Source organism: Thunnus albacares, chromosome 14 (genome assembly GCF_914725855.1).
Source record: "Thunnus albacares chromosome 14, fThuAlb1.1, whole genome shotgun sequence".
NCBI classification, from domain to species: domain Eukaryota; kingdom Metazoa; phylum Chordata; class Actinopteri; order Scombriformes; family Scombridae; genus Thunnus; species Thunnus albacares.
Genome location: NC_058119.1, coordinates 28,397,380 through 28,424,693, shown reverse-complemented (window position 1 = coordinate 28,424,693; position 27,314 = coordinate 28,397,380). Strand labels below are relative to the sequence as shown.

The 27,314-nt window shown below is 36.4% G+C and overlaps 2 protein-coding genes across 2 annotated transcripts; both read right to left on the bottom strand.

Annotated features, from left to right (window-relative positions):
• Positions 1-574: 574 nt before the first annotated feature.
• Positions 575-4,688, bottom strand: LOC122997389. Its single transcript, XM_044373486.1, has 5 exons — positions 4,312-4,688; positions 3,470-3,657; positions 3,102-3,335; positions 2,487-2,529; positions 575-811 (listed from the first exon to the last, which is right to left on the bottom strand). The coding sequence occupies exons 1-5, from the start codon at positions 4,339-4,341 to the stop codon at positions 575-577; spliced, it is 732 nt and encodes a 243-aa protein (XP_044229421.1). The 5' UTR covers positions 4,342-4,688.
• Positions 2,481-26,678, bottom strand: LOC122996496 (G-protein coupled receptor 4-like; the record flags this gene model as incomplete). Its single annotated transcript, XM_044371966.1, has 4 exons — positions 2,481-2,841; positions 16,545-17,063; positions 17,198-17,382; positions 26,613-26,678. Coding segments are annotated over 3 exons (759 nt in total), but the record flags the coding sequence as incomplete, so codon positions are not given.
• Between the last annotated feature and the right edge of the window lie 636 nt (positions 26,679-27,314).

Below are 27,314 nucleotides of genomic sequence, written 5' to 3'. Positions count from 1 at the left end.
AGGATTTGGAGCGTGTTCTTCTTAATGTTTGTGCTTTCACTCTTGTTTATGCTTTGTCCTTAGGGGCAACCATAGTTTTGGACTACAGAACCACGAAGAGAGTTCAAACAATTTTCCAGTTTGTGTTATTTTTTTTTACTATGGGCCTTCCTCAGACTGCAGGTTGCTCACCATAGTTATTTCCATACATTTCATCACTTTGGGGGTCAAAGCAGGTTTGATACATATTAGCATAACAATAGCATGCATAAAAGATGATAATTAATTCTTGTCATATCTAAGTTAAATTCTTGTTTTTTCTTTTAATATTCAGCTCAACACTGATGTTAGCAGACAGGAATATCACTCAAATAAACCTCACAATATTTTGCTCAGAGCAAAAACTGCCACTTGTTAGTTTGATATTGGAAGAGTACGATGAAAGCCAACAATGGACGCTGGATATCTGTATTAGACACTGAAAAGGAATAAAACTGACATTTAGCAGCCTTGTGGCCTTTTACACGATCATGGCTTTCAAAATAACCTCTTGACTTGTATGAGTGTCCTGTTGGATCTCTGCAGTGTCAGAGGGTTAGAAACTATAAATCTGATAGTTATAAAAATCAGTCAGGCGGTCTGAGAGTAGCCCCGCTGTGGTCACCACGAAACAGCTAGGGTGAACCGACAGGGTGCACAGTTCGCTCACTCTCATAGCTGAGGTCAGCGCAAGCGGCAAAGCTGTTTTGAATGACAACGCCTTCAGAGAGGAGCGCTCCAGAGGCTCATAGGGATCAATCACTAGGGCCTCGTGCACCACCGGCACATTCCACTGGGGGGCAGAGACAGGTCTATAGCCAAAACTCTCATGACAGGAGGAAACAGCTGCTGCATACACTTTAACAATGGCATGAGACAGCTGCCTTTTTAGGGTTGAACTTTTCCATGTACCTCATTTGTACATCACTTAGGATAACTCACTCCATGGCCATTTAACCTATACATCTAATCAGTTATATGAAGGTATCATTCAGGCTGGATGGAAATATGTCATGTAGCTCACATTAGTCTGCTGTGCTTGTGGCTTTTTAGTTGTTGTTTTTTTCGTATGAGCAGACAATCAGGACTGTTTGTTCCTCTAAATGAGTTTTTATCCTTCAGGTTAGCCAAAACTTTTTCAGTTCTGCCATTGCAATGCACATAAATTGTGCAGAGAAATTCAGTCACAGTAATGCCTAAAAAGTCAGAGAGAAAACTTTAAAATACAAGATTTCAGTTCCAAAGGTATCTGTGGACTAATCAAACAAGTATTTTGGGCTGGAGAGAGTAAAATGACAGATTTGTGCTCTGAATGGAGTTGAAATGACTCAATACTTGTTCTTTAATCACATGTGATTAAATACATTACAACAACTATAATTAATCATCTTTTTTTGTACATTACACAACTTATCAAGTAGTAACCTTAAGCTCTTAGCAATCATACATTATCTTCTGAAAATGCAGGTTCTTCTTTATAAAGTGTCACCCTGCAGAAAGCCAAAGTATTTAAGGAGATTGTGGGAAATATGTTTTTGTTGGATCTCTGCTGTTGCAGTGTCAGCTGATTAGTGCAAAAGTTGGTAATCAACAAGTTTGAGAAGGGGGAAATGTACAGAAGGCCTCACTACTGCAACTTACAGTGAAAAATATGATATAATTTCTGCCCCAAATTATTATCGAAAAAAATATGAGAACATAATTCAGTAATTTGGAAAAAAAAAAGAAAACAAAATGCCTCCATAGTATTACACAGTAGAGTTGTGCTATATGATGATATATACCAGAGACAACCAGCAGATATTTTGATGATTTGTCAGGTTTAATTCACAGAGTTAATCAAAAGCAAATATTTTTGTCTGGAAACATGTTTTTATTGAATTTCCAGGAAATTTACAATTTCTTATAAAAGTACTGTGATATAAGATTGTATCTATATTGTCAAGCTATAGCATGCCGACGACAAACCCCCCCAAAATATAACTTACATTAGATAAAAAGAAGTAAATCATATGTTGTTTAACTTGTGTGCATAAAAATACCCCCCACACACAATAATAGACATACATAATTATAAGTAGGAAAAAAGTTTTTAAAAAGTAACAAATTATAATGTGTGTGAGAGGCCAAAGAAAAAAAAAAGTCAATAGACTTGATATGATGATCTCCCTGTAGAAATAAGACGGAGTGGCAGCTATAATAACAGGGTGATCATGGTGTTGAACAGCTCAGTTGATCAACAAGTAATATCTGGTTTGCTTCTTTGATTAAAGGGGACATAACATGCACATTTCCAGGTCTATAGTTTTATTCTGGGGCTCTACTGGAATATTTCTGCATGACTTACAGTTCAAAAAACTCCTTATTTATCTAATACTGCCCCTTTATGCAGCCTCTCAGTTCAGCCTCTGACTGAAACAGGTCGTTTTAGCTTCTGTCTCTTTAAAGCCCCCCCTTGATGAGCCCACTCTGTTCTGATTGGCCAGCTCCAGGAAGCTGCTCCTTGGCAGACTTAAATTATGAATATAAATGACAGAAAATCACAAAAAGCATGCTATGTCCCCTTCAAAGGATAATAATGATAGACATCAATTTAATGCACATTTGTTGAAGCCCTAACAATGAGCCAGAAAAAGTTAACCTACATGGACAAACATTTCCCACTAACCACTTCTCTCACAACATAATCAAAACAATGATTTCTTTTCATCTACTTGTGATGGTCACACCACTGGCTGACAACAAACAGCGTTATTAGTTTTGTTGTCTTTTCCTTTTTCTTTCTCCCTCTTTCTCTGCCTGCATGGAGCTGACTGTGTACATGTTGTTGTCTTTCATGCTGATGATCTGCTGTTATCATCACTGTCCATTCTGCAACAACACAGAGAGGCCAAAAGCTTGTCTATGACCCCTTTCCTCATGAAAAAATACAGAATCAAGTCTGCAAAAGGACTGAATCTAAGAAGCATGAAAGTCAGGTTTCTGAAGGTATAATTATCTCTGGCTTCTTCTACCAGGTAGCAGATGATGCTGGGTAGAAACAGCAGTGTGTAGATGAGCACCACCAGGACCAACATTCCCACAATTCGTCGTTTTTCATCAGAGGAGACCGAGATGGCAGAAGACAGAATATGAGCAGTGGTAAAGGAACAAGGAGACAGCCAGCGGCAATGGTTTTTAAGACCTTAATTTCAACCTGGAAATAGAAAGGAAGGACAAAAACAAGAGGAAGGGTCCAGACCACGACACAGACTGCAAGAGAGATCTTGATGGTTCTTCTGAAGCGGTACCACAGTGGCCATGCGATGAGCAAATACCTGAAACACAAGATACACAGTCTATCATCAGATACAGAATATTCCTGACTTTGAGGAGCTTCAGATTTATATGGTAATATAAAGGTCATGCACATGGAAGTAGCTAAAAACATACAAGATAGACAAATAGCTACCTTTCCAGGGCGACACAGACCATGAAGCCAACACTGGTAACCACACCAAAGGAGTAAATATAATATAAGATTTTACAGATCTTCCAGTCCACAGGATTTGCCACTTCGACGATCATGCAGCAGAGCTGAATGATTTCAGAGATGAGGAGGTTGATGATGTAGATTGGAGCAACATTGTTCTTTTGCACCTGCAAGAAAACAATGGTAGAAATAAACAAAGCAGCTGGAAACATTTTTTTTCAATTTTCTGGTGTTTTCATTTAGGATCTCTGAACAAAATGTGCAAAAATACAAGTGGATTGAATTCTGCGTAGTGATAAATATGTCATTTTGCTCTGCACAGCAATTGCAGTCAGAAATATTCATGAACTGGCCAATGTGTCATCAAATATGACACACTGGCCAATCAATGTTACAAGACTCAACAACCTCAAGAGTCTACAGCTATGCTAACTGCTCTGTGAGGCTGTACTTAGGCACAAGGGTCCATTGAGCTAAATGCTAATATGCTCACAATGACAATGACCATCTTAGTCTAGCGTGTTAGCATGCTAAAGACAGAGTGATAGATATTGATTGTCCTCATGAGGAAATTTGTTTAAACTGTGCATTATATGTGCCTCTAAAACATAGACATATAGATGCATACATACACATACATACAACGATTTCAAGCAGAGGAAAATACTTATATATATATCGTAATCTGATGATTAGTCTGCAATGGAATTTAAAACCGCTTTTTTGTCCTTTATATGCAACCAGATGGGAGCGGAGTGAAAAATTCTGAAAAACCTGATGACAATTTCTTCTCTACAAGTTAATAATGCTGTTAACTTCACCTTAAGAGAAGCTGGAATGGAGCTACACATGTTAACTGCATGTGTTTAAGGTCCAAGTAGCTTAAATTTATAGGTCATTACAAGACTTCCTTCCAGCCCCCAAGCAGGATTGTGACAGCCCTCTCTCTTTTTCTCTCTTTCTCTCTTTATTTATCTGCCTCTAGTTCTCTCCAGTTACACTCTTGTTATTTTCTTCCAGGAGTGGTAGGCTAAGAGGTCTGTCATAGCTGATCAGCTGCACCTGAGGAGGGAGTGGCCCAAAGGATATAAAAGGACTGCTGGCCCAGGAGTCTCTCTCTTTCTTTTCGGCTGAACAGCAGCACCCCGTCCACATGGCTTTCACTTTAGATTAGTTTGTGTTGAACTTCTGTTTCTTTACTTTTGCAGCGAACATTTCATGCATCCACACACCCACTTTACACCACTGATGCCTAACATTCCCATATTTAAGTATGAATTGTTATGTTTAGTTAAATAAATATCGTTTTGCACCGTTCATCAGTGTGTGGACTCTCTCCTTTGTTGCAAGCCCTGAGCCAGGTTTGTAACAGGATGAAGATTCTTTACAGACAGACTGTATGACAGACACATGACCTAAAATTAATAAATCTTGGTCATAAAGTACTCACCTGAGAATAAAGAGAGTAGATGGCCACTAGAGTCAAAGGAATGCTGATACTAATGATTACGTATGTCATCACATACTCAGTATATGAGTTAAAATAATAGGAGTAGGTTTCATTCCTATAATCATAGCCAGTGCAGTTATGACCATTATATTGGGATGTGACATTGCTGTAATTATTGCTTTTCATCTGTGAGGTGTTGATGTAGAAATCTTCTTCTTCTTCCTGTTGTATGAGAGATCAGGTTATGGAAGTTTTTTAATATCTACATAACATTGTTAAGTGACATCACTAAAGTCTTGAGGTGCAAGTTCACACAAATACAGTGTATATTATAGCCATAAAAAAAGTGTCTTTGTTACATTTTCTCCTAATAATATTTCTTCAGGGCTGCAACTAAAAATTATTTTCATCATTGATTAAGCTGCCAATTATTTTCCCGATTAAATGATTAACCTTTGTGTTTATAAAATGTAGTGTTTTATACACTGTAAAAAAATGACACTCACAATATCTTTGAGCCTGCGGGGATGTCTTCAGTTTGCTATTTTTTTCTGACCAACAATCCAAATCCTAAAGATTTTTCAATGTACTGTTGCATATGACAAAGAAAAGGAGTAAATCACAACATTTAAGAAGCTGAAACCAGAGAATATTTGGCCTTTTTGCTTGAAGAATGATTGAAACAATAATTTGAAAAAATGAGCAATAAAGATAATACAAGTCCTTGTGATGTATATAAATATTTTTCCATGATGATATGAGGTCATTACTACAGAATTTCATACAGTTATTTCAGTAATTTAAGGTACAGAGACATTGGTCTAGGATGGTTTGTCTTCTGCACTTGACATCCCACCAGTTGAATAACTCTGTGCTCTCTGATTTTGGACAAGGACGTTTGCATGTCTGACCAAACCATTTTATGAATCATCTGCATATTTTATATTTTGTTTACAGATTGTGCAATCTGACTATCTTTTGGAGTTAACATGAAAATTAATTGGAGGAAACAACTGCAGGCTGGTAAATTCACCATGTTTAACGACACTAACATACTGGTCATCCCTGCAGCGTACTGGTTAAGACTCATACGACGAAACTGCAACATTTGTCCAAAACAACAGAGCTGGGAAACACTTATTCCTTCTGGGATGGAATCATTAATTGACTTTAACCTATCTTGGGTTGTATAACTCTATCCCTCTGTTTGACTTTTCATCAGTAACATATTGTCACAGCACAGGAAACTCTTTCATATCTCAGCTGTCATCAAAACTGCAAATATCACTATAAATACCTCTATGTGGATCAATGTTGGCTCAGAACATACAGTAAATACAAGAAATACATAAATATAATAAAGAACATTTGTTTCTTCATTCTTCTTTATTCAGCTCATTTAATTCAAAATAGTGCAACTTTTTTTGAATGTTATTATCTTTTTAGCTATTTTCTCACCCTTTGTTTTGTCTTTGTTACGCAACTTTTAAACATCAAAATTACACTTAGGTGAAAAAATGCAAATGAAATAAAACACAGTTGGTTTAACCACAGTATTCTGTACACCTACAGTCCAAAGCTGTCCACTTGTCACAGTTTGCATACTCATTATCATGACTGTTTGCAGTTCTAATGTCGCTTTTACAATCTCTACATACGCAAGTGAAAAGTAATGTCACAAAATTTACCTCAAAAGCTGCATGACCACACCTGGATGAGTTCCCTACACCAAGTTTGATGTTTTGTCCTCTGCATCCAAACAGTCTACAGTAAATATGGTGAGTGATAACATGCAGTAGGTTCCTGATACTATGGAAGAGAGGAAAAAGTAGACAGACATGAATATGCAAAGTACATCAGTACAACACGCAGGAACGTGGTTCCCTTTACAACTTTGCTTGCTTGTTTTGATACATATCACCACCTGTTACATGGGGCGGAGCAGGTGAACACAAGTGCAGACTCAGACAAAGAGACAGGGGTAAGGTAAATAAGGTATTTATTGACAGGTGAGGGTGAAGAAGGGGTTCAGGCCAGGGGAAGCTGAAACAGGATGGTAACACTATTTACCATCTGTGTGTAAGCAGTGCTCACAAATCGCTTTTGTCAAACAGGCCCTGAAATAAAATAGACTCAGTTTGGCTGCTGGCATAGGCAGTATAGGCAAAAGCCAGGAGCTCCAGGGTAATGTAGGGCCCATCGACGCGGGAAAAATAAATAATTGACAATAACAAATAAAAAATCAACACTAGAAGACAAAAGAGCCCTCTGAGTTTTAAATTGTGTTCATTTACATTACCACCATCTGAGATTGATGCATTGAAATCAGGGGTATGCTTTAAACAAACAATAGTTTGTACAGTGTGTCAAAGTTTTTATAGCTGTTCTAAACAACCACACTCAACCTTTGGTGAAAAGCTGGAGGGGCTAGCTGAGATTATCTTGGGGATAATGGGGCACACTTTCAAACAATCTCTCCTTGAAAGAATTTATGGTGTTTTACATACTTTCTCACTTCTGCATCACTGGCCTGTAGCATTAAGTTGGCATGACCAATTTTGGAAAGTTGCAACCCAGTGGTTTCAAATACTGTTTGACCATCTGACAAACACTTAAGTGGAAGCATACTGACTCTATAAGATCTCTACAAAAATGAGGAGATGTTCCATTCATTCATTACTGAAATATTCCCACTTGGCACTGCTATTTAATGGTATCTGACCTTCTCTGCTCTTCTACACCATGGTGAGCTATTCCACACAGATTTCAAGTGTAGACATTAAAATCATTCGGCTCTAGCACACACTAAAAATGGTCTCTAGCTACTTATATCATCATTAAACCCCAATTTGGAGATATGGGGTTTAATGAGAAATCCAGATCTAATAAAGTGAAAATCAGTGGTCTTTTTGCTGATTGCAGAAGCCACATTATCATCATCATCCTTGGTCCTCCGATCCTTCAATGCTAATATTTAGAGCATTATTCAGGTGCAATTCAAGCAGGGGTGAACCAGCTTTAACTGTGTAGAAGGTGACTTGGACCTATTGGCTTGGTCTAGTACGGCAGCTGGTAAGCTACCACAAAAAACAACTTTTGTATACATGCTTACTTTAGTTTCTGGGAGAGGGAATTTTGCATAATGCTTTAGGAAAACTTCTTGTAGTTAAATAGATACAGATGCTCCAGTATTTACAATTAGCTGGCTGTGTGTGTGAATTTGTGTTTGACATGCCAACAGCCTTGACTACGCCGAGGACACGCTGGCTGTAGAGGATTGTAACCTATCCTGAAAAACACTGAGGGCCCTATTTTAACAAACTTAAGCACATGGTCTGAAGCGCATGGTGCAAGTGTATCTAAGTCCTGTCCAAATCCATTTTTGATAATTTAATGGTGAAGAAAATGGTTGCAGCACCAGACGCATGGTTCAAAAGGGTTGTCCTTAGTCTCTTAATTAATCATTGGTTTGTTTTTGGTGTAACATGCAATAAATCAATCATAGTGTCATCTCCCATTCCCTTTAAAAGGCCAGTGCACTTGCACCTTGGCCAATTGCTATTATAATGGCACATTTGCTAAGTAGTAAGAAGGAGTGCCTCTCTGCAGAGGAAACAGATCTGCTTGTGCAGGAAGTGAAAGCACACAATCTATTACAAGCACACTGGCCTCTGATGCTCGTGGACCCTCCTGTGGCCACCCCCAGACCATCAATTTAAGATTCTGCTCATTATTTTGGTGCAAATTTCTTTATGTTTTTTTTTTTTGAAAAGGGTTTTTTTTTCTTCTTTTTTTAAAATTCAACTGTGGTTCTCTTTAAAATCATTTTGTTCAGTCAGGGAGTAACAGGTAAAGTCAGTGGGATTTTAACTGCTGAAAGTATGGAAACCTGATCACTGTAATCTCAAAATAATATTATTTGTTAAATATTGTTCAAAAATTAAATCATTAATTTTAATCATGCAAAAAATCGTCGTACACAGTTGTCAGGACTTGATCAGCTCTCCAAGGTGCTGATCCTGCTGTTGGCAGCAGCTAGAAGCTGTGCAGATTTATTTCCTTCTTTAGTTTAATTGTTTTCTCCTTATTTATTTCCTCATGTGTTCCTCATGTCCTCATGTATTGATGTAGCTGGAAAGTCAATCCGTGTCTGATCTGTTGTTGATATCTGTTTGTTGGGTCTTGACAGACAACCTGAAGAGTCTGTTTAATTACCTTCATGTATTGTCACGATTTGGTCAAATTATTTGACAATTTCATCCATCATTACTGCGATTAGTTAATTCTGATAAATAATATGACTTACCGTTATACGTATCTTTTAAAATATGTTAATGTAGACTACAAAATAATGATCTTTCACATTGTAATCTTTTTGTTTGTAATCTTTTGCATGTTTGTGCACTGCTGTGCGTCTGTGTGTGCGTAACAAGCAGAAAGAGGAAGAGAGGAAAAAGTAGACAGACATGAATATGTAGAGTACATCAGTACAATGTGCGCCAGCTTGACTAAGCCCAGGACACACTGGCTGTAGAGGATTGTAACTTTTCTTGTAAAACACTGAGAAACACATTTAAAATGAACTGATTACAGATCACATTACTCTCTGTTTGGCCAAAACCACACAGAATATGTAACACCCTCAAGGATTTTCCATCCAGTTATAGTTTTATCTTCTCTTTAAGAGTCTGAACTCTGTCATGAAAGTATTTTAGAAAATTTTGAACAAATCAAATGAAAATTATATATTATATATTTATTATATTATAAACCAGCTTTCATCACTTTCAGTAATTCTTGGAAGAATTTCCAGACAGTGCCACAACCTTTATTCTCATTCGTCTCTGTTTATATTCGTTTTACTTCCCTGTTTTTGTTTTTTTAAAATACTGTATATTTCCTGTGTTGTCATCACATGTTTTTCATATTATTTGTTTATGACACAGACAGATACTTGTATTTCTCACATTTCAAATTTGTGTAGAAGGGAAGAGAGGGAGAAACTTACTGGTTGGACAGCAGTAAACTGTCACTGTTTGCATGTTTATTTACATGACTGTTTGCATCTCTGTTTTCCTTGTTTTGTATCACTACATTTACAATTTTATGTGCTACATTAAACATAGAGTGACACCATTATTGCCTCAACACTGGATGTTGATAAAACAAAAAAGTACATACAAAATACACAAAATTTACCTTTGAAAGCTGCAGATCCCAAGCTGAATGAGTTCCTTACACCGGAGAATGCTTTGTCCTCTGCAATCTGCAGTAATGTGGTGAGAATGAGACACAGGAGGTTCCTCTACTTAGTCTTCTAAAGAAGAGAGAAGTTGTACTTTGTGTAGATTGTTTAATTGGCATTCTTGCTATAAAGCATGCAGGAGCATTGAAAAAGGCATGAATATTAGGACAAAGGTTAGTCTCATTCACTTGGTGAATGTAAGTCCAATATTCACTCTCTTTTAGCTCTGTTTTTGCTCTCTACCAACTCCTGAGGGAAATATCTGGATCTTTGGCTGATAAATGCTCCACTATGTTCACCAGCTAGTCTACAGCTAACTGTGTCTGTTGGTGCTGAGCAGGTAGTGTACAGTGGATTTCTAGATCTTTTTCACTGTAAACAGCTACCTGATGTGGATGAAAATGATGCTATTAGAGTACTGACAGTGAACCAAGAGAGTGACAGCTAAACAATGAGCTGAAACATTTTGATCTACTAGAGAAGGGAAAGTAGATCAGCCCTGATATTTAATAATGGAAGCATAACTGACTGTAATTTTGTAGGAACTTAAAAGAGTAGAAGTATGTCTAGATAAAGGTTGCCAGTTGGAATGGCAGGTAGAAGAATGCAAAATGCTTTGATTGAGGTTCAGTATTACATGAAATTAGACAATGGATTTATGGTTCAGGTATCTATTTATTTATTTATTTATTTATTTTCTCCCTTCATACAGTCATGTGTCTGCATTATTACTTATACAAGTCTTTCCCAACCCAAAGTGAACAAACCACCATTTTCTGCAAAAGCTTGGTTTCAGCAGTGATTTTTGTCATTGCAAAGCACATGAAGAGTTGATGAAATTCAGTCACAGTGGAGTTGAAATGACTCAATACTTGTTTTTTATTCAATCACCTATAATTAAATAAATTACAGCTACTTTAATTTATCATCTTTTTTTTAAAGCAAATATAATTGACTAATCGTTGCAGATCTATATTTCATCAAATGATATTTTTTCATATAATACAAGACCTTGTGATGTACTATATATAAATAATTTTCCATGATGATTTGAGGTCATTACTACAGAATTTCAGAGACATTGGTCTAGGATGGTTTGTCTTCTGCACTTGACATCCCACCAGTTGAATAACTCTGTGCTCTCTCTGCTGAATCATCTACATATTTTATATTTTGTTTATAGATTGTGCACTCTGACTAACTTTTTGAGTTAGCATGAAAATAAATTAGAGGAAACAACTGCAGGCTGGTACATTCACCATGTGTAACAACACTAACATACTGGTCATCCCTGTAGCGTACTGGTTAAGACTCATACCACAAAATTGTAACATTTGTTTCCAGTTTGATTCCAGCAGATCTTAGTTGCATGTCATCCCCATCTCTCTCTCTCTCTCCTCATTTCCTGCCTGACTCTACTGTCTCCTCTCAATAAAGGATAAAATGTACTAAACACCAAAAAATAAACAACAAACAACTATGTATGCAAAGCTGAGTTTTATACTATTTTCATTTGAAATGTTCAAAATTTTCTGAGTTACTTTAATGACAAAATTCAAACTCTCAAAGAGAAGATGAAACCACAACCACATCAAAATTACACTTAGGTGAAAAAAATGCAAATGAAATAAAACACAGTTGGTTTAACCACAGCATTCTGTACACCTACAGTCTAAAGCTGTCTGCTTGTCACAGTTTGCATACTCATTATCATGACTGTTTGCAGTTCTAATGTCATTTTTACACTCCCTTCCTTCTTAAGTGAAAAATAATGTCACAAAATTTACCCTGAAAGTTGCAAGACCACACCTGGATGAGTTCCCTACACCAAGTTTGATGTTTGGTCCTCTGCATCCAAACAGTCTACAGTAAATATGGTGAGTGATAACATGCAGTAGGTTCCTGATACTACGGAAGAGAGGAAAAAGTAGACAGACATGAATATGTAAAGTACATTAGTACAACTAGCTGGAACGTGGTTCCATTTACAAATTTGGGGAAGCTAAAATGGGACGATGGCACTAGTGATGTAACCGACCTGCACGCTGATATTTGACATGTTTTTTCTCTTCCCAAAAACCAATAGTTTTAAAATATTTTTATGAAACAAATATTCGTAAAAAAAAAAAAATTAAAAAATTAAAAAATCACTATTTGTGCTTTGCTGAATAAGGTATTTGTATTCTGGCACACCCTTAGTAACTAAATTTTGTGTACCATATTGTAAAGTGTTGGTTGGAAGAAACAACTGCAGGCTGACACGTCTCCATTTCTAACAACATTAACACATAACTTATTCAATATAAATGTTATGACCAAACTTAACAGTTTGTGCTTCTCATTTATTAGCATTACATTTGAGTCACAGCCTGGTAAAAATAAACAAAGAGAATAAGGCAGAAAACAACTGACATCAACAGGAATATTCTTTCTGCCAATAATATACTCCCAAGCATATACAGTATATCAGTCCAGTTTAAGATTATCTTGTAGTTTGTTAAGTTTTAAGTGGCATTAAATGTGTTTGGTGATAATTGTAACTTTTGTCATATTTAAACTGATGAACTCCCGACATTGAGTGTGATCTTCATTTCATCTGCACCTCAACATTGATGTTTCAGCACTGACTCATGTAACCACTGTGTCATTTCATGTTTCATGTTACCATCTAGTGGCCAAACATAAAACCATCTGTATAACCTCCTACATATGGAATAACTGGCAAGCTGCCAAGCCACATTGCTGATAGTGCAGTGCTGCACTGGCTTCATCCACTCACCTCCAAACTAACAACAATAACAGGTTTGACTCCTGATTCATTAGAAAGGGTTTTGTACGGTGGCCCCTGAGGACAAAGCACATACAAGAGTGAATGCACAAACAATAAAAAAGCATGTTCCAAATCAAGAAATGCTACAAATACCAAAATACATCTAAAAAAGGAAAAACACATGAAACAAGAAAAATGCTACAAAGCTAATCGCTACACCTGAAGTGCTCCAGGCTGCTAGGAGGATTTGGAGCGTGTTCTTCTTATTGTTTGTGTTTTCACTCTTGTATATGGTTTGTCCTTAGGGGCCACTGTAGTTCTTGGAATAAAGAACCAGGAAGAGAGTTCAAACAATTTTCTAGTTTGTGTTATTTTTTTTCCCACCCTCATTCTGTGAAGACCCGCCCCGACTGTGCCTCTGATTGGCTCTGACCCTGATATTCTTACCCTAACCCTAACCATCTCACTCCTCTTCTGCATTATGTCTATGACACTTATGACAGTTCATGTCTATGACTGCTTCAAAGGGCATGTTTTCACTCCATGCAGGCTCTACATTGGATGATTAAAGTCTCTAACCGCTTTAGAGTGCATAGTTCTGCTCCCTGAGTGCTCTAGATCAGACAGTTCATGTCTCTGATAGATACATTTCATACTGGTTTATTATCCATGTGGATGCCCAGGTACTTGAAAAAGTCCAACTTTTTGTGTTGAGGGTGAGATGATGTTCATCACACCACTGTAAAAAGTTCTGTATTTTAGACTTATACATCTGGTCCTGGACATCAGAGTTATTTAACATAAGGGAGTCAAAGTCTAGGGAAACACAACAAGGGAACTTTATATTAAAATGAAGATATCCCCTCAATTTGATTAATTTGGATGGCTGGCACCTCTCTGTAGGTTCAGATAAACATTTGAATCCATTTTTGCACAAAACATGCAGAAATCAATGACTGTAGATTTTGTCCCCCATTACTTACATTGAAAGCACATTAGGAAGGGATCTTCTAATGGTCAGTGTGAACAGGAGGAATGATTACAGCGAGCTATTTCAATGTTCATTTGAGCAACTGACTGTTGTTTTAAGACTTGAAAAAATGTGAACATATCCTTTAAGTAATATATGGGGTTATTAAATGTTACATGCTGAACTAAAATCAACAAACAATAGTCTGGCATAGGCCCTGGGATTCTCCAGGTGTTTAGTGACCATGTGCACTATACTAGTGATTACATCATCAGTTCCTCTGTGGTGTCTGTATGCAAATTGGAATGGGTCTAACTGTGGGCCTTCCTCAGACTGCAGGTTGCTCACCATAGTTATTTCCATACATTTCATCACTTCAGGGGTCAAAGCAGGTTTGATACATATTAGCATAACAATAGCATGCATAATAAATGATAATTAATTCTTGTCATATCTAAGTTAAATTCTTGTTTTTGAGTAGCCCCGCTGTGGTCACCACGAAACAGCTAGGGTGAACCGACAGAGCGCACAGTTCGCTCACTCTCATAGCTGAGGTCAGCGCAAGCAGCAAAGCTGTTTTGAATGACAACGCCTTCAGAGAAGAGCGCTCCAGAGGCTCATAGGGATCACTCACTAGGGCCTTGTGCACCACCGGCACATTCCACTGGGGGGCAGAGACAGGTCTATAGCCAAAACTCTCATGACAGGAGGAAACAGCTGCTGCATACACTTAAACAATGGCATGAGACAGCTGCCTTTTTAGGGTTGAACTTTCCCATGTACCTTATTTGTACATCACTTAGGATAACTCACTCCATGGCCATTTAACCTATACATCTAATCAGGTGTATGAAGGTACCATTCAGGCTGGATGGAAATATGTCATGTAGCTCACATTAGTCTGTTGTGCTTGTGGCTTTTTAGTTGTTGTTTTTTTTCATTTGAGCAGACAATCAGGACTGTTTGTTGCTCTAAATGAGTTTTTATCCTTCAGGTTAACCAAAACTTTTTCAGTTCTGCCATTGCAATGCACATAATATGTGCAGAGAAATTCAGTCACAGTTATGCCTAAAAAGTCAGAGAGAAAACTTAAAAATACAAGATTTCAGTTCCAAAGGTATCTGTGGACTAATCAAACAGGTATTTTGGGCTGGAGAGAATAAAATGACAGATGTGTGCTCTGACTGGAGTTGAAATGACTCAGTACTTGTTTTTTAAACTGTTCTTTAATCACATATGATTAAATACATTACAACTACTGTAATTTATCATCTTTTGTGTACACTGTATAACTAATCAAGTAGTAACCTTAAGCTCTTAGCAATCATACGTTATCTTCTGAAAATGCATATTTTTCTCTATAAAGTGTCACCCTGCAGAAAGCCAAAGTATTTAAAGAGATTGTGGGAAATATGTTTTTGTTGGATCTCTGCTGTTGCAGTGTCAGCTGATTAGTGCAACAGTTGGTAATCAACAAGTTTAAGAAGGGGGAAATGTACAGTAGGCCTCACTACTGCAACTTATAGTGAAATATATGATATAATTTCTGCTCCACATTATTATCTAAAAAAGTATGAGAACTTAACATGAATAAACATACGTTGGTAATTTGAAAAAAAGCAAAATGCCTCCATGGTATTACACAACAGTACAGTTGTGCTATATGATAATATATACAAGAAACAATCAGCAGAGATTTTGTTGATTTGTAGGGTTTAATTCACATAATTAGTAAAAAGGAAACATTCTCATCTTTTTCTAGAAACATATTTTTATAGAATTTCCAAAAAATTTACAATTTCTTATAAAAGTACTGCATATAATAATATAAGATGTTATCAGTATTGTCAAGCCATAGCATGCCAACCACAGAACCCCTCAAAATATAACTAATATTAAAGAAAAAGAAGTAAATCATATGTTGTTTAACTTGTGTGCATAAAAATACCCCCCCCCACACAATAATAGACATACACAGTTATAGGTAGGAAAAAAGTAACATATTATACTGTAAATGAGAGGCCAAAGAAAAAAAAGTCTATAGACATGATATGATGCTCTCCGTGAAGAAATAAGACGGAGTGGCAGCTATAATAACAGGGTGATCAGGGTGTTGAATAGCTCAGTTGATCAACAAGTAATATCTTGTTTGCTTCCTTGATTAAAGGGGACATAACATGCACATTTCTAGGTCTATATTTTTATTCTGGGGCTCTACTGGAATATTTTTCATGACTTACAGTTCAAAAAACTCCTTATTTATCTAATACTGCCGCTTTATGCAGCCCCTCAGTTCAGCCTCTGTCTGATCAGGTCGTTTTAGCTCCTGTCTCCTTAAGGCCCCCCTCCTGATGAGCCCCCTCCGTTCTGATTGGCCAGCTCCAGGAAGCTGCCCCTTGGTAGACTTAAATTATGAATATACATGACAGAAAATCACAAAAAGCATGTTATGTCCCTTTCAAAGGATAATTAATGATAGACGTCAACTTAATGCACATTTGTTGAAGCCCTAACAATGAACCAGAAAAAGTTAACCTGCATGGACAAACATTTCCCACTAACCACTTCTCTCACAACATAATCAAAACAATGTTTCCATGTTCCATGTTTCCAACTCATGTTGTTGTCTTTCATGCTGATGATCTGCTGTTATCATCACTGTCCATTCTGCAACAACACAGAGAGGCCAAAAGCTTGTCTATGGCCCCTTTCCTCATGAAAACATATAGAATCAAGTCTGCAAGAGGACTGAGCTGAAGAAACATGACAGTCAGGTAGCTGAAGATCTGATTATATTCGGCTTTCTTTACCAGGCAAATGATGATGGTGGGTAGAAACAGCAGCGTGTAGATGAGCAGCACCAGGACCAAAATTCCCACAATTCGTTGTTTTTCATCAGAGGAGACCGAGATGGCAGCAGACAGCGATTTGAGGGTCCCACCCAGGAAGAATATGAGCAGCGGGAAAGGAACGAGGAAGAAGATGCCGTAAATGATCAATGGAGATATATAAAAAAAAAAGAAAGAGGAAAGAAGGAAAAGAACAAGAGGAAGGGTCCAGACCACAATACAGACTGCAAGAGAGAACTTGGCGGTTCTTCTGAAGCGGTACCACAGTGGCCATGCAATGATCAAATACCTGAAACACAAGATACACAGTCTATCATCAGATACAGAATATTAATGACTTTGAGGAGCTTCAGATTTATATGGTAATATAATGGTCATACACATGGAAGTAGCTAAAAACATACATGATAGACAGATAGCTACCTTTCCAGGGCGATACAGACCATGAAGCCAACACTGACCATCAAACCAAAGCAGTAAATTATTGAGAAGATAAATCTGATACAGCCATTAAGTTTTGCCACTTTGACGATCATGCAGCAGAGCTGAATGATGTCAGAGATGAGGAGGTTGATGATGTAGATTGGAGCAACATTGTTATTTTGCACCTGCAAGAAAACAATGGTAGTAATATAAAAAGCAGCTGGAAACATTTTCTTTTTTTTTTAATTTTCATTTAGAACCTTTGCACAAAATGTGCAAAAATACAAGTGGATGTAATTCTGCGTAGTGACATATATGTCATTTTGCTCTGCACAACAATTGCAGTCAGAAACATTCATGCATTGACCAATGTGTCATCAAATATGACACATTGGCCAATAAATGTTACAAGACTCAACAACCTCAAGAGTCTACAGCTATGCTAACTGCTCTGTGAGGCTGTACTTAGGCACAGTGGTCCATTGAGCTAAATGCTAATATGCTCACAATGACAATGACCATCTTAGTTTAGCGTGTTAGCATGCTAAAGACAGAGTGATAGATATCGATTGTCCTCACGGGAAAATTTGTTTAAACTGTGCATTATATGTGTCTCTAAAACATAGACATATAGATGCATACATACACATACATACAACGATTTCAAGCAGAGGAAAATACTTATATATATCGTAATCTGATGATTAGTCTGCAATGGAATTTAAAACCGCTTTGTTGTCCTTTATATGCAACCAGATGGGAGCAGAGTGAAAAATTCTGATAAACCTGATGACAATTTCTTCTCTACAAGTTAATGATGCTGTTAACTTCACTTTAAGAGAAGCTGGAATGAAGCTACACATGTTAACTGCATGTGTTTAAGGTCCAAGTAGCTTAAATTTATAGGTCATTACAAGACTTCCTTCCAGCCCCCACGCAGGATTGTGACAGCCCTCTCTCTTTTTCTCTCTTTCTCTCTTTATTCATCTGCCTCTAGTTCTCTCCAGTTACACTCTTGTTATTTTCTTCCAGGAGTGGTAGGCTAAGAGATCTGTCATAGCTGATCGGCTGCACCTGATGAGGGAGTGGCCCAAAGGATATAAAAGGACTGCTGGCCCAGGAGTCTCTCTCTTTCTTTTCAGCTGAACAGCAGCACCCCGTCCACATGGCTTTCACTTTAGATTATTTGTGTTGAACTTCTGTTTCTTTACTTTTACAGCGAACATTTCATGCATCCATACACCCATTTTACACCACTGATGCCTAACATTCCCATATTTAAGTATGAATTGTTATGTTTAGTTAAATAAATATCGTTTTGCACCGTTCATCAGTGTGTGGACTCTCTCCTTTGTTGCAAGCCCTGAGCCAGGTTTGTAACAGGATGAAGATTCTTTACAGACAGACTGTATGACAGACACATGACCTAAAATTAATAAATCTTGGTCATAAAGTACTCACCTGAGAATAAAGAGAGTAGATGGCCACTAGAGTCAAAGGAATGCTGATACTAATGATTACGTATGTCATCACATACTCAGTATATGGGTAAAAATAATAGGAGTAGGTTTCATTCCTATAATCATAGTCAGTGCAGTTATGACCATTATATTGGGATGTGACATTGCTGTAATTATTGCTTTTCATCTGTGAGGTGTTGATGTAGAAATCTTCTTCTTCTTCCTGTTGTATGAGAGATCAGGTTATGGAAGTTTTTTAATATCTACATAACATTGTTAAGTGACATCACTAAAGTCTTGAGGTGCAAGTTCACATAAATACAGTGTATATTATAACCATAAAAAAGGTGTCTTTGTTACATTTTCTCCTAATAATATTTCTTCAGGGCTGCAACTACAAATTATTTTCATCATTGATTAAGCTGACGATTATTTTCCCGATTAAATGATTAACCTTTTAGTTTATAAAATGTAGTGTTTTATAAACTGTAAAAATGGCACTCGTGATTTCTTTGAGCCTGCGGGGATGTCTTCAGTTTACTATTTTTTTCTGACCAACAATCCAAATCCTAAAGATTTTTTAATGTACTGTTGCATATGACAAATAAAAGGAGCAAATCATAATGTTTAAAAAGTTGAAACCAGAGAATATTTAATATTTTTGCTTGAAGAATGATTGAAACAATAATTTGAAAAAACAATAAAGCAATAAAGTAGCAATGAGAATAATCGACTAATCACTGAAGTTCTATATTTCATCAAAAAATAACTTGTCAGATAATACAAGTCCTTGTGATGTATATAAATATTTTTACATGATGATGTGAGGTCATTACTACAGAACTTCATACAGTTATTTCAGTAATTTAAGGTACAGAGACATTGGTGTAGGATGGTTTGTCTTCTGCACTTGACATCCCACCAGTTGAATAACTCTGTGCTCTCTGTTTTTGGACAAGGAGGTTTGCATGTCTGACCAAACCATTTTATGAATCATCTGCATATTTTATATTTTGTTTATAAATTGTGCACTCTGACTATGTTTTGGAGTTAGCATGAAAATAAATTAGAGGAAACAACTGCAGGCTGGTACATTCACCATGTTTAACGACACTAACATACTGGTCATCCCTGTAGCGTACTGGTTAAGACTCATACCACAAAACTACAACATTTATGCCCAGTTTGATTCCAGCAGATCTTAGTTGCATGTCATCCCCATCTCTCTCTCTCTCTCCTCATTTCCTGTCTGACTCTACTGTCTCCTCTCAATAAAGGATAAAATGTACCAAATCACCAAAAATAACCAACAAATAAAACAAACAAACAAAAGAAACACTTATGGGATGGAATCATTAATTGACTGTAATCTATCTTGGTTTGTGTAACTCTATCCCTCTGTTAGACTTTTATTTTTTATCTTATTTTATTTCTTTTCATATCGTCACAGCAGAGGAAACTCTTTTATATCTCAGCTGTCATCAAAACTGCAAATATCACTATAAATACCTCTATGTGGATCAATTTTGGCTCAGAACATACAGTAAATACAAGAAATACAGAAATATAATAATGAACATTTGTTTCTTCATTCTTCTTTATTTAGCTCATTTTATTTCATTCAAAATAGTGAAAAGTTCTGAATGTTATTATCTTTTTAGTCATTTTCTTACCTTTTTGAAAGCTGCAAGACCACACCTGGATGAGTTCCCTACACAGAGGTTGATGTTTGGTCCTCTGCATCCAAACAGTCTACAGTAAATATGGTGAGTGAAAGCACTGAAACACATTTGTAATCAACTGATCTCAGATAACATCACTCTCTGATTGGCCAAAACCACACAGAATATGTAACATCCTCAAAGATGTCACATACAGGGTTGTGGTTTTATCTTCCTTTGAGAGTTTGAACTTTGTTGTGAAAGTAACTCAGAAAAATTTCAACATTTCAAATGAAAATATTACAAAACTCAGCTTTCATCACTTCTTCTCTATTTCTACTCGTCTTACTTTCCCACAGTTTTATTATTGCAAATACTGTATATTTTACTGTATATTTTATGACACACAAATACTTGTTTTTCTCACTTGTCAAATTTGTATAGAAGGGAAGAGAGGGAGAAACTTACTGGTTGGACAGCAGTAAACTGTCACCGTTTGCATGTTCATTTTCATGACTGTTTGCATCTCTGTTTTCTTGTTTTGCATCACTAAATTCACAGTTTTTATGTGTTACATTATATATAGAGTGACACCATTATTGCTTCTACACTGTATGACAGTAAAACAAAAAAAGTACAAAGGAAACGCACAAAATTTACTTTTGAAAGCTGCAGGATCTCAACCTGATTGAGTGGTGAGTATGAGACACAGGAGGTTCCTCTACTTAGACTTCTAAAGAAGAGAGAAGTTGTACTATTTCAAGATTGTTTTATTGGCATTCTTGCTATAAAGCATGCAGGAGGATTAAAAAAGACATGAATATTAGGACAAAGGTTAGTCTCATTCACTTGGTGAATGTAAGTCCAATATTCACTCTCTTTTAGCTCTGTTTTTGTTCTCTACCAACTCCTGAGGGAAATATCTGGCTCTTTAGCTGCTAAATGCTCCATTATGTTCACCAGCTAATCTACAGCTAACTGTCTGTTGGTGCTGAGCAGGTAGTGTACAGTGGGTTTTTAGAGCTTTTCCTCTGATAACAGCTGCCTGCTGTGGCTGAAAATGAAGCTACAAGAGCACAGAGAGTGAACCAAGAGGGTGACAGATAAACAATGAGCTGAAACTCTCTATAAAGCTCCGTAAAGCTGAGGAGAGCTGCAGAGTAACTGATAAGTAATGAATGAGTCGTTAGCATTTTGTGCCGTTCAGTCTGGTTAATCAGACTTCAAAATAAAATTAATCTGAAATTTGTCCCCAAAAGTAGCCTTTGACAGACACGCATGCACACACAGACACAGATACACATCTCCTGTTCCCCAGCTGTATAGCAGTATATATCTCATGCTTTATTTCTCACATTTCACTGCACACCTGGCACAGCATGCACATTTTTAACATGTAAGAAAATATAAACAAGTTATTTTGGGAATTATAATTATTTTATTATTTTGTTTATCAGATCATGGTCTTGTTTGCCTGTTCTGTTCATCATAAGTAATAAAATAGATAAATTGTGCCTATTTTAAACTAAAAATGATTCGTACATTGTAAGTTAAAGGTGGTCTAAGGTACATAAAATATCAAAGTAAGTATATATATATTATGGTTATTGATGAATAATAAGTCACTTAGCAGATACAACATTTTACTGGATGATAATTAGTGTTTTTTTTCAGATATTCACAATATCTGTATAGCGTAATCAAAGTTTCAGTACGTTTATTCACATCAAGATTTCATAAAACATATCTGCCTGTGTATTTTATGCCGTTCAGTCTGGTTAATCAGACTTCAAAATAAAATTAATCTGAAATTTGTCCTCAAAAGTAGCCTTTGACAGACACACAGACACACACACACACAGACACAGATACACATCTCCTGTTCCCCAGCTGTATAGCAGTATATATCTCGTGCTTTATTTCTCACATTTCACACGGTTTTTTAGCATGTAATAATCTCTGTTCCTACCAAAACCATTATTTCCATGATTACAATGTTCCCAAAAGTTTAGCACAAACATGCTGAGAATGCACAAAATGGAACTGGAGAAAACATGGAGGCATGGAGAGGAACGCAAAACCTGATCATGAAAACTCAACTCACAAATAAAAGTACTGTGAACACATAATGAAAAGCAGCCGGAGTACTACTACTGCTATCATTACTACTACTACTATTACAAATAATAATGATAATTAAAGTAGGGAAACACAGAAGGCCTAACAGGAAAATATAAACATGTTCAAGAAGTTCCTGCTTAAAATTGTATTCATGCTAAATAGTAAAATACCACAAAGCTTCCTGGTTACGTGCTGCTGTTCCACCACTATGATGTGTTAAATATATCATCGACTATATCAGTTTCAGGAGAAGTTATTGCACAATTTAACCTCTTCCCCCTTTTTTTTTTTTTGCTTAATTTGAAAAAAATGCAGAACATGTGGGGGTAATACAAATAATGATAGTTAATAAAACAAAATAATGAAATTAGAAGTGTTACTGTCAGACAATTTTGTGTCTGGTTACTACATTATTCAATAATTCCAAATATAATGTTCAATTTCCTTGAAAAAAAAAAAAGAAAACAGTTTTATCTTAGAAAGTTTGTAACCGTCTATATGGAACGTGGCTCCAAAGAACATATTTGGGTAATACAGAGAATAATTCTTTCCAATGAGGTCAATGATAAATAATTAAGTCAATAATAGTTTGTTGTGTGATAAGAAAGAGAAAAAAGGACCATGAAGTGTTTCACAACGTATTACAGGAGTGAAAACCTGCTGGGTGATGGTAGGAAGAAGTGACACTTGATATTTCTTATGTTGTTGTTTTTATATTCTGTTTAGGTTGTAAATAGTACGAGATGTTTTCGTTTTAAGTTCTTTCATTTGACAAATGACTTTTTGTAATGTCATTTCTTATAATTTATATTTCTTATGATATCAGTTGTTAAAAATATAAGCTATGGCTAATACGTATAAATGTAAACATCAACATAATTTTAAAAAACAACAACAAAAAACGCCATCAGCTCCTCTATAGGTTCATTTTCATCATATCACCTTCTCCTGTCTTAAGTTATGTTGCTTAAGAACTTTTATAAGATTGATTTTACACACTAAACATCACTGTGGCAAAATTTTACCCAGTTTGGTTCAATATCGCACCAATACAACATTATGTTAACTTTACTCAGTAGCAATAGTGTCACACACAACAAGCTGAAACTGCTAAAAACTGTTACAAATGTTTTGGTTCTGATACAAAATGACATTCAAGATACACAGGTTATTAACAATCATTAATAAACCCTGACATGTAAGTTTAAAAAGAGTAGAGTAGAATGTGTACTGACACATTCACCATGTCTTACTAACACTATCCATATATTACTATTTAGAATAAATGTTATAAGTTTCATAAAGGACTGATAAACACAGATGCTGTTCATCATAACTTATGGGTGACATAGCATCTCTATACTTTTGCTAATAGGAAACCTTTCATCAATAAACATATTATCACATCACAACCAACTCTTTTTAATAGCCTTAGCTGTTACCAAAGAGGCTGTTGAGGACATAACAGAAAGAACAACTTTTAATAAAAACCTCAGACAGTATTTTCTAGATATATGGACTCATGTCACTGACATGTCGGGACATTGTGGTTACCTTATTTTTCTCTTAATGATGCACATTAGCTGCTTGTTAATCTAAATCTCACTCTGAACAGATAACAACTTGTACTTGTAAGATATGACCCACCTTGAAGTTGATATTTGGTTTCATCATGTCCATATCTGTAAAAGCTGTTGGTTAACACCCTCAAAGTTTTGCAGATCTTGTTAAGCTGACACTCAGTTACTGCAGCAATTTCCTGTTTTTCACTGTACAGACTGTGAAAAGCATGTAGGGGTGAACTTTTCCATGTACCTCATTTGTATCTCACTTTGGATAAAAGTGTCTCCCACATGAATAAATGCAAATCTGAATGTAAACTACAAGAGATACTCAAACAAAACTGGTACAGATACAAGTCTTATCTCGTCCACTTGGACCTACTGAGCAATATTTTATACAGTGTAATATTACAGAAGCTGGTCATAGGACAACTCACTCCATAACCTTTTAACCTATACATCTAATCAGTTATATGAAGGTATCATTCAGGCTGGATGGAAATATGTCATGTAGCTCATATTAGTCTGTTCTGCTTGTGGCTTTTTAGATTTTTTTTTTTTCGTACGAGCAGACAATCAGGACTGTTTGTTGCTGTAAATGAGTTTTTATTCTTCAGGTTATTGTTTTTCTTCTGTCCCCCCTCCCCCTTTCCCTCTCCCTTTCTCTCTCTCAACCCAACCGGTCAAAGCAGATGGCCGCCCACCAAGAGCCGGGGTCTGCTTGAGGTTTCTACCCGTTAAAGGGGAGTTTTTCCTTACCGCTGTCGCCAAGTGCTTGCTCATGGGGGAACTGTTGGGTCTCTGTAAATTAAAGAGTACGGTCTTGACCTGCTCTATGTGAAAAGTGCCTTGAGATGACTTCTGTTGTGATATGGCGCTATATAAATAAAGATTGATTGATTGATTGATTGAGGTTAGCCAAAACCTTTTCAGTTCTGTCATTGCTATGCACATAAAGTGTGCAGAGTTGATGAAATTCAGTCACAGTAATGCCTAAAAAGTCAGAGAGAAAACCTTAAAATACAATATTTCAGTTACAAAGGTATCTGTGGACTAACCAAACAGGTATTTTGGGCTGGGGAGAGTAAAATGACATGACATGTGAAATTTGTATAGAAGGGAAGAGAGGGAGAAACTTACTGGTTGGACAGCAGTAAACTGTTACTGTTTGCATGTTCATTTTCATGACTGTTTGCATCTCTTTTTTCCTTGTTTTGCATCACTAAATTCACAGTTTTTATGTGCTACATTATATATAGAGTGACACCATTATTGCTTCTACACTGTATGACAGTAAAACAAAAAAAGTACAAAGGAAACGCACAAAATTTACTTTTGAAAGCTGCAGGATCTCAACCTGATTGAGTGGTGAGTATGAGACACAGGAGGTTCCTCTACTTAGACTTCTAAAGAATAGAGAAGTTGTACTATTTCAAGATTGTTTTATTGGCATTCTTGCTATAAAGCATGCAGGAGCATTAAAAAAGGCATGAACATTAGGACAAAGGTTAGTCTCATTCACCTGGTGAACGTAAGTCCAATATTCACTCTCTTTTAGCTCTGTTTTTGTTCTCTACCAACTCCTGAGGGAAATATCTGGATCTTTGACTGCTAAATGCTCCACTATGTTCACCAGCTAGTCTATAGCTAACTGTCTGTTGGTGCTGAGCAGGTAGTGTACAGTGGGTTTTTAGAGCTTTTTCTCTGAAAACAGCTGCCTGCTGTTGCTGAAAATGAAGCTATAAGAGTGCAGAGAGTAAACCAAGAGGGTGACAGATAAACAATGAGCTGAAACTCTCTATAAAGCTCCGTAAAGCCGAGGAGAGCTGCAGAGTAGCTGATAAGTAATGAATGAGTCGTTAGTATTTTGTGCCATTCAGAGTTTGGTTAATCAGACTTCAAAATAAAATTAATCTGAAATTTGTCCCCAAAAGTAGCCTTTGACAGACACACACACACACACACACACACACATGAACACACACACATACACACAGATACCCATCTCCTGTTCCCCAGCTGTATAGCAGTATATATCTCATGCTTTATTTCTCACATTTCACTGCACACCTGGCACAGCATGCACATTTTTAACATGTAAGAAAATATAAACAAGTTATTTGGGGAATTATTTTGTTTATCAGATCATCTCATGGTCTTATTTTCCTGTTCTGTTCATCATAAGCAATAAAATAGATAAATTGTGCCTATTTTAAACTAAAAATGATTTGTACATTGTAAGTTAAAGGTGGTCTAAGGTACATAAAATATCAAAGTTAGTATATATATATTATGGTTATTGATGAGTAATAAGTCACTTAGCAGATACAACATTTTACTGGATGATGATTAGTGTTTTTTTCAGGGCTTGTTAATGAATTCAAACACAGGTCAAATTTGACCTAAAACTAAATTAGGAAGGTTAAAGACTGAATGTAATAATGTTAATTCAGTCAGAATAAAAAGTTTATTATTGAATGTTAATGTCAGCAGTGTCATTTTTTTCAGCTTCAGATGTATCATTTGATTTGTTATAAATGTATTAGTTAAATTAGTTAAATGCCTCTCAGGGCTATTGTATCTCTACATACAGGAATAATTCTTTACGTACCAGTAAATACAGTGTGTAGATAGCCAGTAAGGTCAGTGGAAAACCTATTGAGATCACAGTCGACGTAATCACGTGTAAGCATGTTGGAAAATCATTTTATAGAAAGACAAACTCTTCAAACACGTAGTCATACAGGGTGTCATTGTAGTCAAAGATGTAGTCGCTGTAGAACGGTGCCGTTCTTCACAGTGCAACCTGTTGTTTGTAATAACAAAAGGCAGCAGGTTTGTTAGCATCTAATAATCTCTGTTCCTACCAAAACCATTATTTCCACTATTACAATGTTCCCCAAAGTTTCACACAAACATGCCGACAATGCACAAAATGGAACTGGAGAAAACATGGAGGCATGGAGAGGAACGCAAAACCTGATCATGAAAACTCAACTTACAAATAAAAGTACTGTGAACACAGAATGAAAAGCTGCAGGAGTACAACTACTGCTATCATTACTACTACTACTACAAATAATAATGATAATTAAAGTAGGGAAATACAGCAGGACTAACATATGAATATATAAACATGTTCAAGAAGTTCCTGCTTAAAATTGTATTTATGCTAAATAGTAAAATACTTCAAAGCTTCCTGGTTACGTGCTGCTGTTCCACCACTATGATGTGTTAAATGTATCAGCGACCACAGATTGTTATCTGTTTCTTAAAAGCCCCTGTACAGCAGTTTCAGGAAACTTATTGCACA

Bases quoted from the DNA above. Each gene is read 5' to 3' on its own strand.
- LOC122997389 (XM_044373486.1), bottom strand. From the start codon at position 4,341: ATGTGTAGCTCCATTCCAGCTTCTCTTAAG. The intron at 3,658-4,311 runs GTGAAGTTAACA...GTTTTCTTGCAG, and splicing joins CCATTCCAGCTTCTCTTAAG to GTGCAAAAGAACAATGTTGC. The intron at 3,336-3,469 runs GTAGCTATTTGT...CTTGTGTTTCAG, and splicing joins GTCTGTGTCGCCCTGGAAAG to GTATTTGCTCATCGCATGGC.